Raw genomic sequence first — 14,801 nt, forward strand, 5'->3', positions numbered from 1 at the left:
GGGCTGCTCAGGGAGGTGGTAGATTCACCTTCCCTGGAGGTTTTTAAGATGAGACTGGATGTGGCACTTAGTGCCATGGTCTAGTAACCACGGCGGTGCTGGATCAAGGGTTGGACTTGATGATCTCAGAGGTCTTTTCCAACCTGGTTGATTCTGTGATTTTATGATTCTATGAAAACACAATATAGGAAGAATATAAAGTTACTAGAGAGCATCCAAAGGAGGGCTACAAAGACAGTGAAGGGTCTAAAGGGGAAGCCAAATGCAGAGCGGCTGAGGTCACTTGGCTCACTTCAGCCTGGAGAAAAGGAGACCAAGGGGAGACCTCATCACAGTCCAGGACTTCTTCATGAGGGGAAGCAGAGGAGCAAGTACCAATCTCTTCTCCATAGTGACCAATGATAGGACCCGAGGGAATGGCATGAACCTTTATCAGGGGACATTTATGTTGGATATTAGGAAGAGGTTCTTCCAGATGGTGACTGGGCACTGAAACAGGCTCTCCAGGGAATGGTCACAGTACCAGAGTTCAAGAAGTATTTGGTCAATGCTCTCAGGCACACTGTGTGATTCTTGGGGCTGTCCTGTGCAGAGCCAGGAGTTGGACTCGATTCTTCTGGGTTCCTTCCAACACAGGGTATTCTATGATTCTATGATTTCGTAGCCAGTAGAGTTCTATTAAAGTACTCATAGGTATTTTAGATGGATAAAGCTCCCTGGCTGCAGAGCTGCTACGGCTTTTTTTCCCCTTTAATACAGAGTGGCAGAGAAGAAACTGAGAAACCTTTGAATCCTTCCCATTGCCGGGCAGCCCCGCGCCGCTTCTTTTTGACCGGCAGCCGCGACCCCCCTGCACTACTCTGCACAGGCACATGACCACAAGCGACCCGCAGCCGGTGCTCCGGCGGCCGCACCTCGATTCCCCGCCGCCCGCCCGGCGCAGCAGGTAGGGCAGCGCGGCGGCGGCAGCCGCTCGGTCGGGAGCCGTCGGGAGCCGTCCCGCCCCCGCCCCGCGCCCCGGCCCCGGCCCGCCCCGGCCCCGCCGCTCACCCGCGCCCGCCGGGGAGGCATGAGCGACGGAGCGGCCGCTCCGCGCCGCGGGTGAGTGCGCGGCCCTCGCGGGGCGCGGAGGGAGGGAAGGCGAGCGGCCGGCAGGAGAGAGGCAGGCGGGCGGGGACAGTCCCCCAATCCCCCCCCCCCCCAAACCAAAGATGACTTTAAGGGAAACCTTCGGGGAGCGGAGTGCGCGGCTGCGGGAGGGGCGCTCCGCGTCCGCGCCCGCGGGGACCCGCAGCTGCCCAGCCCCGGGAGGAGTGCGCAGCCAGGTGAGGGGCTCGGCGCTGTTACCTTTCTCCTGCGGTTTTGCACGGAGGGATGGCAGCCAGGGCTCCCTTCCCGAAGACACTACGGGACATATCGGTTTTAACACCAGGGGTGCGAAGGGGACAGAGAGTCGCAAAGCCCCTCTCCTTTTCCGCACGCTAAAAGTTTGTTCTATGGTCCACTTGCAGTCCTGCAGTGGAGAGTCGTGCGTGCAGAAAACCGGGGTCCCGCAGAGCTAAAAAGCTGCGGTACTGGGCTTCCGAAGCTCCCCACGTCCTGTAGATATCCGTGTCAGTTGCTCACTTAATATCGTATTGGAAAAGGAGGCAAAATGGTTACAAGCAAGCCCTGCGACAGTGCATTTGTTTTGCAAGAGTAGCCTGTCCCCCTCCTTCCCCAAAGTTGGTCAGCGGGTGCCCGTTGTCCATTTGAGCTCCAGCCGGCGGTGCCAGCCCAGGTCGGCAGTGTGGGAATTCGCTGCGGAGATGCCACTGTAAATAGCCACTCCACGCACAGAACTTGTATGTGACAGGAGTGTCGTATGGAGTGGCTAGCCGCAAGCCCGTGTCCAGGCTGTGTGTCTGCTCTCTGAGATTGTATTACTTAGAAAAAGAAGAATTTTTAAAATACTGTTTGACTTTTGTATTGAAGCCTTTGTTGTGATTTACATTGTTATGGCTTTGAAGCCATAATCATACCTGCAACCCTGCTGGCAATGCAAAACACACCTTGCATCCTATCAGACACAATTCACTATGTAATCTTGTAGTCCAGACCAGAGAATTTCAAGTGTGGCCCCACATGAAATTAATGTGTGACCATTACTTGAAAGTGGCTTTCTGTTGTGTTTTGGATTTATCTAAGGAAACCATGAACAACAACTACTCCAAAAAAATTGTTTTGCAACTTTGATGGTAAATCTTAGCTGCTGGAAAGTCCCATTTTAGTTTCAGACCTGTACAGCCAGATCTCTCTGTCTCATCTCAAGCCTTTAAGTTTAACTGCATGCTGAAAAAATAGTGGATGTTGGAGATAGTGTTGATTTTTAAGTTGCTGATCACTTTTGGATTTAAGTGAAAACCTGAATTCAGGGCTCAAACACAGTATTAAGTGTTTATTAACATTTATAGGAGGTTTTGCTGTTAGGAAGGAAGGTACACAGTCTGAAAGAAAAATTTGACCCTGACAGCTGAGTATTTTGCTGGGTATTGAAATTATAGAAAAACAGACTGCTTCAGAAAAACATGTATGGATTAAAAATAGATGTTTAGATGATTAACTGTCAAAGAATGGCTGACAGTGGAGTTCTATGTAGTATGATGTTCTAGAAAAACAGAAACTTCATGTTGACAAGCAAGCTTCTATGTTTGAAGCTTTTGGCTTGCATGCAACAGTTTTGCATTTTTGGGGCTGCAAATAATATTGATTGAATTGACTGGATATGGTCTCAACTGGAGAAGCAGTATGAGATCTGTCCTTCATAAGTGGCACCCTCCTTCTGGTCAGGCCCATCAGCAGTTCAGCAGAAGGTGAGATCCTCTGCATCCTCCCTGTCTCTCTCTTCCACATGTGTGCACCTGCGCACACGCTCACTCTTAATGTGTTTTTCCAAGATGTTGCACAACTAGTGAGAAGCCAACTGCATTATTTTAATGCCAAATACAAACCCGTTTTTCTATCCACTTCCCAGGAAGAAGGTGTGTAATTAATTTGCAGATTTCAGTGTTCTGTGCATACAGAAAGGGATGTCAGGCACACTTGAATAAAGACATTAGGAGTTACCATACCCCTCTCTCCCATGCTCCATAAGGCTACGTTCCCCTCACAGTGCCTTTGGTGGCTGGAAATTTTCCAAAAGCCTTGAATATAACACCAGGGCTTGCATTTTGCTCAGGGAAATCCGGGTTGCATCCCAACTGAGCTGATGAGTGAAAGGGTGGATGAGTGCTGTTTCTCCTGTCTCTGCATCCAGGTTTCTTTTCTATGGGCTTCATGACATGTGTCATCCCTATATTAAATGTTCACCTGGGACATGTCCTGGGAAAATGAACTTTTCACAGTATGGATATAGCACCTACATCTTATTCAGGTCACTAAGATAAATTATTAGTGAGGAAGTAATAAAGGGTGTCAGAGGTAAGCCTTTAAGTTTCAGTGTGAAGCTGGGCATAGGGTTCAAAGGTAAGGGCAACCAAATACCTCTGAGCTTCAGCTTTGAGGGAGGCAATGGTTTTGGGGTCATTTTGAACAAAAAGTCTAGTCTGGACAGTTGATCATTAACTGACTGTTAATGTGAGATCTTACAAAAACATCTTTCCATTTGTCTTGAGTTTGACCCAAAATCAGAAGATTTGGGGTATGGCTTTATTCTCTTTTGAGATTCTGACTTCACTTTCTAGTAGAGCAAGTCCTGCTGAGGTGTCTCAGATCACTTCAGAAGCACTTTTCAACAGCCATTTGCAGGAGATAATGTAATTTTTGTTCTCACATGAGAGTCTAGAGAACTGAGATAGGGTTCAAATGGCCTATCCAAAACACAGAGTAAATTAGCATAGAAAATGAGACAGGGAAACAACTTACTTGCTCTAGTCACAGGGTTAAATTGCTTTTCCCTAACTCACTGGAACTGTTAAGAAATTCATGGTCCATTCCTCTTGCAATAACTTGAAAAGGGCAGACATGCCTTTTATGCTTCTTTCTGATGTAACTGATATTAAATATGCATTGTAACTTCATTACCTCAGATAACTGAGCATAAATTCATCCATCTTTCACTTGAAATTCTGTTCCCAAATGTAGCAACCGAATATTCTTTCTTTTGTTTTCTGCTTCTTGGATGGGTTGGAGGTTTTTTGCTTTTGTTTTTAGAGAAGAATCTTGTTAGCATGCCTTAGAAACTCATTAAAATGCTTCCCTTTTGGCTTATTCTCCTAATTTATTAATACCACAAATAACTTTTCTTTGGTGACCCACTTTCATAGGTATCTGAACATCTAGCAAAATTGTAACTCATCAGGAAGGCAGTGTAGACTGATAAATAGCGTCTCCTGACAGGGAGAAAAAACAAGACACTCCTTTCTTTGCCATGCAGAGTTCTACACACCACACATACAGAAAATATTATCTATTCCCCAGCTCACTTGGCATCCTTAGCCCAAAAGAAAGCACTTTATTGATTGCATGATTGATTTAAAGGTCAGAATGTAGGATTGCATCTATTCTCCTGCCTGAATTAAATTTTCACCCTACATCCACAGTGAAGAAACTGCTCTTTGCATAAGTGTAATTTGAAATATTGGTCTGTATGAGTGTTCAAGCAAATAGACTTTCTCTTCTAGCTCCCAGGGCAAACTCCTAACACTACACTGTCATCAAAAACATTAGGTTTTGACTAAGTTACTAGTTTTTATTGAATTATCTTACCTGCTTTGTGAAAAGTACAGATTTGCATAGAAAAAGAGGATACTCACTGATTTAATGACCATGTTGATCAAGAGGCCACTTGAAGTGGTATAATTATACAGCCTCTGAATCAGAAAGAAGTCAGCTAGCATGGAAGAATACACTTATTTTCATAATCATAATCATTTCAAAATATACAGACGTTGCTTTTTGGGAGCTGAAACTATACGGACAGAGTTATCTCAAGGAGTGATTAATTAACCTGTATCCTGCATACACTCCAACACTGGCTGTGTTTTAAGGACAGACTACTCTAAGAGTGTAGTCTGTGGTTGTCCCAGGCCAATGATACTCAGCGTTGCAGCCTTCTCCAAAATCTGCTGAATAGCAACCCCTAACAGGAGAACAACAGACATTTGGTGACTTCTGATGAAGATTTGTTTTCCTTTTCAGTAAGTGTGGACGTCTGTGTAAGTGTGAGAGAATTATGGTGGCGTTTAAAGGAGTCTGGACTCAGGCCTTCTGGAAGGCCGTTTCGGCAGAATTTTTGGCCATGCTCATTTTTGTCCTCCTCAGCCTTGGCTCCACGATCAACTGGGGTGGAGCAGAGAAACCCTTGCCTGTAGACATGGTCCTTATCTCCCTCTGCTTTGGACTCAGCATTGCAACCATGGTGCAGTGCTTTGGACACATCAGTGGAGGCCACATTAACCCTGCTGTGACCGTGGCAATGGTCTGCACGAGGAAGATCAGCCTCGCCAAGTCCGTCTTCTACATTCTTGCCCAGTGCCTGGGAGCCATCGTGGGCGCAGGCATCCTTTACCTTGTCACACCTCCAAGCGTGGTAGGAGGCCTGGGAGTCACTGCGGTAATCACTTCTCCTCTGGCTCTTGAACTAGACTAGCTTAGGTCCTAAGAAAATATAATCAGTGTCACACAGAATGAAGGGAGTTCAAGTAGAGATTTTAAGGGCTTGCTGGTTTATTTGCATCTAGACAGGGCTTAAAGCTCTCCTTAGGATAGGTTTATGCAGTGTACTATCTATAGCTCTTCTTTTTATAGAAGTTCTCTTTCCTAGAACTTCCCCAAATCTGATGACAGCAGGTAATGTTAATTTACATACAAAATTTAAATAATATATGTGTGAAATGCCATTTTTATATGAGCTGGGGAGGGGGGAAATTAATTCCGTGCTATTATGATGGGGATTGAAAAAACATCAATTTAAAATGACATACTTTTGAAATAGATTGTGGCTTAGATTTCAGCTTTGTTCTAAACTAATAAGGAATGCCATCAGTTAGCCCTGTTGCAGGACTTATTAAAAATGCACTTGAGCCGCACACGGCTTAATTTTTAATTGAAATTTAAATTAATTAAGTCAGGGCTAATTAATGAATTTATAATTGAATAGTAAATTACAGTGCTCCCAAGGAAAAAAAATGGTGAAAGGGAAGTGCAGCATTTGCAAATCTCTGTGTAAAAATAAACTATACTTCTGCAGTCTAAGTTTGAAGTCCATGTTGGATGTTACTGTTAAGCCTTCTGTTCTCAGTCCAGCAGTGATTTTCCATAACTCTCAAAATAAAAAAATATTTTAAAGTTTAAAAAAAAAAAGGAAAGTGGAGAGGGGGGCAATCTGTACCTCTAAAAGTTCATTGTTGTCTTTTACTCTGTAACATTTAGAAGTACTGTTCATTGAAATACAATTAATGTATGTGATAGCTTTCTGATTTATGAAATCACCTTTTCTTCATTTCTGGTGTTTCTTTCCCTTCTTCCAGGTACATGGAGATCTTTCTGCTGGGCATGGACTCCTGGTGGAGTTGATAATTACATTCCAGCTGGTTTTTACTATTTTTGCTAGTTGTGATTCAAAACGAAGTGATGTCACTGGTTCAGTAGCTTTAGCAATTGGATTTTCTGTTGCAATTGGACATTTATTTGCTGTAAGTTAATGATTTCTCATTAAAAAATAGATCCCTTTACCCTTTATGACTACTTCAGAAGTAAATGGAAACTTTTGTGACCTTTATAGCTGTTACAGCTAATATAGCTGCTGTATTCTTTATAGATCCATGCAAAACCCTTTGGAGTTTGCAGGAGTGTCCCTTGGGTAGGGTGTTGCACCAGAACTTTTTTGGCTGTTTATGTGATGACTTCATTAACTTTATGGTAAGACTCAGGAGAGTGGTGATACCCGCTGTCAAGATGAGAAGCCGCACAAAACCAGGGTGTTCCACAGAAATCAAATCCCTATCATCAAGACTTTTAATAACAGGTAACATTTTCTCTCTGCTTTAGATCAATTACACCGGTGCCAGTATGAACCCTGCTCGATCATTTGGACCTGCTGTCATCATGGGGAGATGGGAAAACCAATGGGTAACTCTACTTTCATGCTTCCTTCACCATAGCGACAAACAGCGATCAGAATTTTTCATACATCATTTGCTTTTAGCTCTCTCTCCCAGTACATCCCATAGAGACTATCACTGAGGAAGGCAGGCACTGACCTGCCCCAAGCTTAGGTGTCATCATGCTCCTCACTTAGGACTGCAGTGCAGTAATGCAGCATGTTGGAATACCTTCTTACTGTTCAGGGGCCATTTGGTGGAGCTAGTAGCTGGGGTAGAAAGGAAATCATACAAAAAGTTCAAAACAAAAAAAAGCAATGCAGTGAATCAGAAAGAATTGAATTGCTGGAAAGAAAAAATCCTCCAAGGCAGATTGCAAACCCTGCTGGTCATGTGGTGAGCAGTTATGGAAGTAATTCTGTTGGCTTCACATTTCAACTGGTTCTGCAGCAAACTGGGGGAAACATATAAAAATGAGAGGAGGGACCCTCTGTGATGTGGTTCCTGGGGGACAACCTGCCTCAGCAAATGCTTATAGTGAGAGATGAAGAGGTTGCAGTCTGGTCTTTGCAGACCAGACCAGATGTTACCTGCTTCAGTTTGAAAGCATCACCTTAGCTAGGAGCAGTTGTGCAGGAAACAATGTGATAAACAAATTGTGAATGATGCAGTCATTTTCTACAGAATCCCACTATCCAACTTATTAAAAACCATTTCACATTTTATAAGGCAGAGATGGATCTCAACTCAGCCTCACCTAATTATAGACAGGGAAAGCACTTCTAGGGACACTTTCAATACTAACTGGAAGAGCTGCATATTACAGTGCGTGGAAGGATTTTCTTGATTTTTATAGTATGAAGCCCACATTGCTCTCACTGCAGCTAATAACAGAAATAGCATTGTCTTCAGGCCCTAAGGCTCCAATTCTGCAAACACGATACCATGTGTAACTTTGTTCCCAAGAGTTATCCTATTGAGGCAGATTTACCCATAATCAGTGAATGGTTTGTTCATATGAAAAACTGCTGTAGTTTTTCACAAGATTAATTATCCATACTCTGACGAAGCCTGTAATTTATAACTAAAGCTATAAACAATAAACAAATGTACCATGGAGAAACTTGTAGGAGAAGCTTCGTTACTGTCCTGGCCACTTGGAAAGACAGCCTTTTCTCCTCCTCCAAAGCAGTGACATTGGCATGCCATTCACAGAAGCCTGTGGGCTTTGGCACCTACTAATGTTACCGAACTGCTGGGTGTCGTGCTGAAATAGATAGGTACCTATAAAGTTGTGTTATATTCATTATATTTGCTTATTCAAATCAGATTATCAGGTAGCTGAATGCCTGTTGTATTCTGTAGGATTAGAAGCCAAATTTGGATTATTTTGGAAACATGAGTCTCAAATACCGAAGTAGAACTGTTTATGTGTACATTAGGAAAGGTTTTGTTCTCTTGAACATTAATTGTCACGTTGGTTGAAAATGCAGAAAGAAATCACTTTTCTACATCAGTGTTTCAGTTGTATGTCTTCTTGCAAACAGTCCAAATATGTGGCCTACAGCTGGCAATGAGCAATGAAAAGTTAAGAGGAGGCCTCTTGTAAAGAGATGGATCAATTAAACTTGACAAAATTATTTCACTTCGAAGATGTCAGCCTGCTTCTCAATCTTCTTACCGCTACTAGTTTAAAAGTAAAGCTGTGTCAGAGCATCTATTTGTTGTATGTGACTACAGAGATGTATTTGACATACATGACTCCACCAGGATCTGTTGCCTTTTTTGTCTCAAGAAATGTTATAGTTCTGTTTGGTTAAAATAAGGAGGATGAAGAACCTGTACTTTTGTATTATTGGACAAAGTTTTAAAAAATAAGTTAAATTTCCCATAAAGAGGGAGGAAAAAAGCTGATTTCCATTAATAGGAGAAGGTAGGGCAGCCAGAGAGGATGACCTTTGTTTGTCGAGAGGTCCATAGCTTCACTGCCACTCAGCCAGTCTGCTCCAGAAAATTAGTAACCAGATATGTAGACTGAAATCTTTTTCAGGCATCAGGGAAGTAGTAAATGTACCTCACTGAAATGTCAGTGTAGGTTCCTCTTTGCTCCATGGGGTCCACTGCCTGGTGATTCCTGAAACACTGATGTGAGAGAAGTTTCTAGAGAAGAGCTGCACCCACGGATCTGAGGTCATTTAGATGACTGGATGCAAGGTGACTATGGAGTACTTCTGAAAGGGCTGGAATAGCTGGGAGAGACAGGGAGAAGGCAGAAAGAAAAAAGAAAAAATACCAAAGACTAATGCCACTAACAAGAAACTGCCTTTCGAATAACTTCATGTGTGATTTTAGAGCACTCACACTGAGCTCTAAGTCACCATCGGTGAAATCTATGGTAGTTGTACTTCTCTGACTCATAAACTGGATGGCAGATTTCGTTCTGGTTCATGAAAGCCAGGGAGCAATGTGACCATGCATTTCTGCAGAGTTGGTTTTAATAATTGGGCCAGGGCATTTTGTAGAAACTTTTCTGGGTAAGGTCTGTACTTACATGCTTTTCTCTGAGACCTTGGCTTCTTTATTTGCTCTAGAGCTTAATGTATGGGGTTTTTTCCACCTCTTTTTTGCAGGTGTATTGGGTGGGACCAATAATAGGAGCGGTCCTTGCTGGTGCTCTTTATGAGTACGTCTATTGCCCAGACGTTGAACTCAAGCGCCGTTTCAAAGATGTTTTCGGTAAGGCTACCCAGCCTTCCAAAGGGAAGTACATCGAGGTGGACGATAACAGGAGCCAAGTAGAGACCGATGACCTGATCCTGAAGCCTGGCATAGTTCATGTGATTGATATTGACAGGGGTGAGGACAAGAAGGGAAGAGATCCATCCAGCGAGGTGTTGTCTTCTGTATGACTAGCAAGAAGCACTGAAAGCAGAGAGCAGCCTCCTAGCACGTCCACAGATATTCTTCCACCTATTAAAGAAACAGATCTCCTCTAGACTGAGCATTTACCACTTCTTGAAAGGTATGGTGTGGGCAGCTGCGTGGATTGGTGTCACCAAACCATACACCTGCTCAGTTGGAGGATTAGGACTTTGTTATAATTAGGATTCCCCACCTATTATTGCAAATTAAGACTTGTACCTAGTATTTTCCTTTCCTTCTTTCTGGAGCAACCCCAAAATCAAAAAAAGAGATGAAAACATTCTCCTTTAATAAATCAGTCAATAATGAGATAAAGATAGAGATGTCTAACATTCAGATTGACAGTTAAGACATACCAGGAAATGCCTATAGACATGAAGACCTACTTATCAGATTGTTCTTCTGACACTTAATTGGCTGTTGTCAGCTCTGATTATAACATCGTATCCATTAAACATTCTCTGCAAGGTTCAGGGACAGCACCAGCAGTATTTAAGACTTTTATTCACAGTCGAGCAAAGAAGTATTGTTTCCACTCATGTACGTCACTATTTCCTTGCAAACTACCTCGGAAAAAACGATACTTTAGTAGGTTTTTTAAAAAAATATATCAACCCATCAAATTTCACTCATGTGATTTGCCATAAAAATACATCTCCAAGAGTAAATATGCTGAAAATGGAATGTTGAAGTGTATAGTAAGAAGGCTGCAAAGCGTTTGACTGTACTGCATTCTCCCTCTTGTCATTGTGTATCTGGTGAAACACTCTCCTCGGGTTTGACTATTGACCATTTAGTGTTAGCAGCCTCTCAAGGTCATGCAAACAATATAAAGGCTTTCCTGTTACAAGAGATACCAGAAGAAAAGAAGGCTTATCTGTTTTCAGTGCACTTGTTCAAATACACATTTCTGTGCTAATTTATATAAACTAAAGGTTTAAATTACTTACCTATTTTCTTACAAGATGGTTGGAGATATGTTTTTTTTTAATTTATTAGTAATGTAGAGAGGTTTTAACTTTTAACTGTATTGCAACACTGATTGGGAAATAATTTTTTTTATAACAGATGATAAAAATTTGACTGCTTCTGGCTTTTTGTTGTGATGCCTGACTATTTGAATGGGATCTGTGCTTGTTCCAGTGTTCATATAGTCTTAATTACACCTCTAGCTAAGGTTTCTTTATGTGTTGTTAGGAAAAGATGCAAGCACAGGGGGAAAGGTACATGAAATTTTAGGGGGAAAGGTACATGAAATATGTTCAGTAAACAGTCTTTCCCTTATAGAAGTATTTTGACAGCCCAGGAGAACATTTCTGTAAAACTGACTTACTGCTTTTGTTTCTGATCAGCAGCTTTGAGTTTTACGATACGCAGCTGCAAAGCAGTCAGGAGCATGGTATTATTACTGTAATTATATAGTTTTTATTTTTAAATTGAAAGCTACTCCTGCCTATTTAGCAAGAAGAAAAGGAAAAAAGTATTAGTCCTGACTGTGGGCTGTATTAGCCTTGTCTGTTCTTTGACATACTCTACATGCAATCTTTATTACAAGGAATTAGATGTTTCTAATGAGATAATAAATTCCTGCAACTCTCGAATTTATGCACTGTGATTCAAGTGCAATTCTACTACCCCTATTTGCAGCACTGTATAGTCCCAGTGTGTCCTACTATAGTCCTTTTCCTAGTTTCACATTTTTCTTGTCTTAAACCCGGTTAGCATGGCACAAGTTCCCTGCACTGAGCATGAGATTCATGACTCCTTCGTGCACTTGCAGTTGGACCATGATCTCTCCTGTATTCCACCCAGGCACAGCATGTAGCACAGGCAGGCACAGGTCAGGGCTTCCTTGTGTGACCCAGGGACAGCCCTACTCCTGACATGTGAGCCCTCCCACCAGACATGCTCCCTCTCATGGCAGTGGCTGCCTGTCAAGTCTAGCAAAGCAGCTGATGTTTGTCCTTAGCTGTGCCTCGACACAGGGGCAGGCTCACGATTCAAGGGCGTGGGCACGGCTGGGGACCTGCAACGAACAATGTCAAACCACAGATAAGAGCTCCTTCCCACAGCAAGGACTAAGTCTTCTGGGGAAGGGCAGCACAGGTGTGGTGTTATACCTCTGCTCAGATGGGTAAACACCATGCTAAACAGATTCTATGAGAAGTTGAAAACTTGTTGGGGAAGTTCTGTCTAGGCATTTGGTTTGGGTTTGTTTTTTTTCTATATTGTTCAAATGCTGTATTTGTTAAAGGGACTCTTTGGTTAAACCTTTTGCATGACTTACAAGTAAAGTGTCATACACATAGAACTGGTGGATTTTTAAGCAAAGGTTTGCATTTTTGTATTTCAAGACACTCCTTAATTTGTGATTTTTGCATGGTACTGTGTTTTTTAAATAAGAAGCTGTGATTTGTTTTATGCCTAAGGGTCCTTTACACAAGTGGCTTTATATGTGTTTTCCTCACCCAGCCTAATTCTGCTGCTGAGGTGAGCATAAAGTGAGCATAGCACCAGCCACCTCTGTTAGGAAGATCTTCTTCATTAAAATACTCTGTATTAATGAAGTGCGTCACTTAGAACCAGTCCCAGGAGAACTCCTCTCTCAGAGAGTATTGGACATAAGATCCTGAAACTTCTGAAAAGATCAGGGGACAGAAGAGCAGCTAAAATAAAGACCACTAGACAGTAAAGGATGTTGCCATGCTACCAGACATTAGCAGGAAAGCAATATGTGGTAGATCTGCTCCTGCTCCCACAGAATGAGACTCATGGAGGAGTTTGTCATTGACTATGGTGGAAATGGTCCTGAGCTTTTTTGGGGTCTGATTGCTTCTGTCATGCACTTCACTGTGTTTTTTTCTAAAATCAGAGGTTCTCAGCAGGATACTTAATTTTGGAAGAAAATGCATTCAACTTGAAGTTTATGACCCACCCTAAAGTATTCTTAGAAGTGTCCATCATCACAGGTGGTTCTGCCACACCACAAGACATCACCATTCATAAAAGGGAACATCACTCTTGAGCATCTCTTGGGACTTGATTTAGTTTTGACACAGTGATATGTGATCCTCTAAGTTGTTTTGCAATGGTGTCATCACTGTACAGTAGTCACATTTGGTTAAATAATAAACTAGCATGACATTTTTATGGATTTGAAATACTTTTGCTTTAGTATTATTTTAAAATATGTACTTTGGTACTGTTTGAATGAGATTTATGTTCTAAAGCTCTTCAGCTCTAAATTGCACCTCATAACATAACTTGGTGTGCTCTTAAAGCATTTCTTGGTTGTGGTATGAAACATCTTTTGTTTATTAGGGTGGATGGTTTTTACCAGAAGTCTGCCAGGTCTGTCATCATTCTGGGATCCTAAAAAACAAAATGGATGAGTCTCACTCCTCCATGATGGCATGATTGTTTTCTATGCTATATTTGCACTCTAACAAACACATTCATATTAAATTACTGGATTTCAGAAAAGTAAGCAGGGAAGTTAAGGGTGATTCTGTTGGCACACACAAATACCTTTTATGTTGTGTGAAGGAGTTTATCACCCAAATTCTTTCTCAGGAAAAAAAATAAAAAGCCCTGCAGCATTTGAGTTGTCATCATAACGCTTCTCCTGTTGAAGTGTTTGGGAGCTGTATCTTTCATTCTTTCAGTGAAAGCAGGAGTGAGACTTATCTCATGCAGTGTTTAGGCTTGTCACATGTATTTGCATATCAGCTTTACAAAGTGTGCTTTATTTCTGATTATTAGTAATTGCCACAGTAGAAAGCTAGATGGCCATCCAGTTTCTACCTTTCTAGTGCTGGATGGCAGAACATTTGCTGCTGTGCTCTGTAACATCTTACCTGTAGTCTGTGTAACACATTCAGGATATTACACACCATCCAATGTTTTTTATCTAATTAAAATATATGAAAAATTACATTGTGAACCTTTCTTTTCAAGGTGAGAAGTGAAAACACCATGCACAATTTCTTGTATCTCAATTCAGCCTCTGTGTATCTAAGTTTCTCGAGGACTTACTATAGACTGAAATATTTGCTACCCACTTACATGATCTAAATCACACTGTTGCAGTCTGAAATTTAGGACAAATGAGGTAAAGCAATACATGGATTTTTCTACAAGACTGCTTATTTAAATGCTTAGTCACCATGATATCAGAACTAATGTTATAGGACTTAAAATTTCCATATGTAACATTTGGAATAATCTACTGAAAAAAATACACTGTAAAATCATACTTGATTATCTGGTTCCCACATGTATTCTACTGTTCTCACACTGCTATTGCAAATAAAGTATCTGTGAAAAAGAAAAAAGGCATCATGTGATTATTGGAAACATTTAGTGATTCTAAAGCTCAGACTGAAATATAAGGAAAAACCCCAAATCCAACCAATAGAACATGTCTTAAGAGGAGTCTGGAAGTGTATGCAACAGTGAAGAGAGGTGCTTGTGCAAGAGATTTAATATCTTTAAGGAAATGAGCTAAACGGATTAAAGCAAAAATTATGCTGGTGTGTTGTCATGGTTTAAGCCCAGCTGGCAACTAAGCACCACGCAGCTGCTCACTCACCTCCCCCCAGCCCCGGTGGAAGGGGGAGGAGAATCAAAAGTAAAACTCGTAGGTTAAGAATAGTTTAATAAAAACCCCCAGAACATCAGTATCAACATTAAATCCAAAACACAGCACTGTACCAACTATGGAGAAGAAATTAACCCTATCCCAGCTAAAAGCAGGACATATATTGTACATCACTGATTTTGCCGGATGGTTTAAAA

The 14,801-nt window shown here is 41.8% G+C and overlaps 1 protein-coding gene across 3 annotated transcripts; it reads left to right on the forward strand.

Annotated features, from left to right (window-relative positions):
* Positions 1-712: 712 nt before the first annotated feature.
* On the forward strand, positions 713-14,338 carry AQP4 (aquaporin 4). Of its 3 annotated transcripts, none has more exons than XM_064654619.1 (5): positions 728-946; positions 5,179-5,593; positions 6,510-6,674; positions 7,030-7,110; positions 9,713-14,338. In XM_064654619.1, exons 1-5 carry the CDS (start codon positions 873-875, stop codon positions 9,989-9,991), a joined length of 1,014 nt encoding a protein of 337 aa, XP_064510689.1. In that variant the 5' UTR covers positions 728-872; the 3' UTR covers positions 9,992-14,338. The 3 variants fall into 3 exon arrangements, with proteins under 3 accessions (XP_064510705.1, XP_064510689.1, XP_064510697.1); XM_064654627.1 differs by lacking the exon at positions 728-946 and adding an exon at positions 994-1,101; XM_064654635.1 differs by lacking the exon at positions 6,510-6,674 and having other exon boundaries at positions 713-946.
* Positions 14,339-14,801: the final 463 nt, after the last annotated feature.

Source organism: Pseudopipra pipra, chromosome 1 (assembly GCF_036250125.1).
Source record: "Pseudopipra pipra isolate bDixPip1 chromosome 1, bDixPip1.hap1, whole genome shotgun sequence".
Taxonomy (NCBI): Eukaryota; Metazoa; Chordata; class Aves; order Passeriformes; family Pipridae; genus Pseudopipra; species Pseudopipra pipra.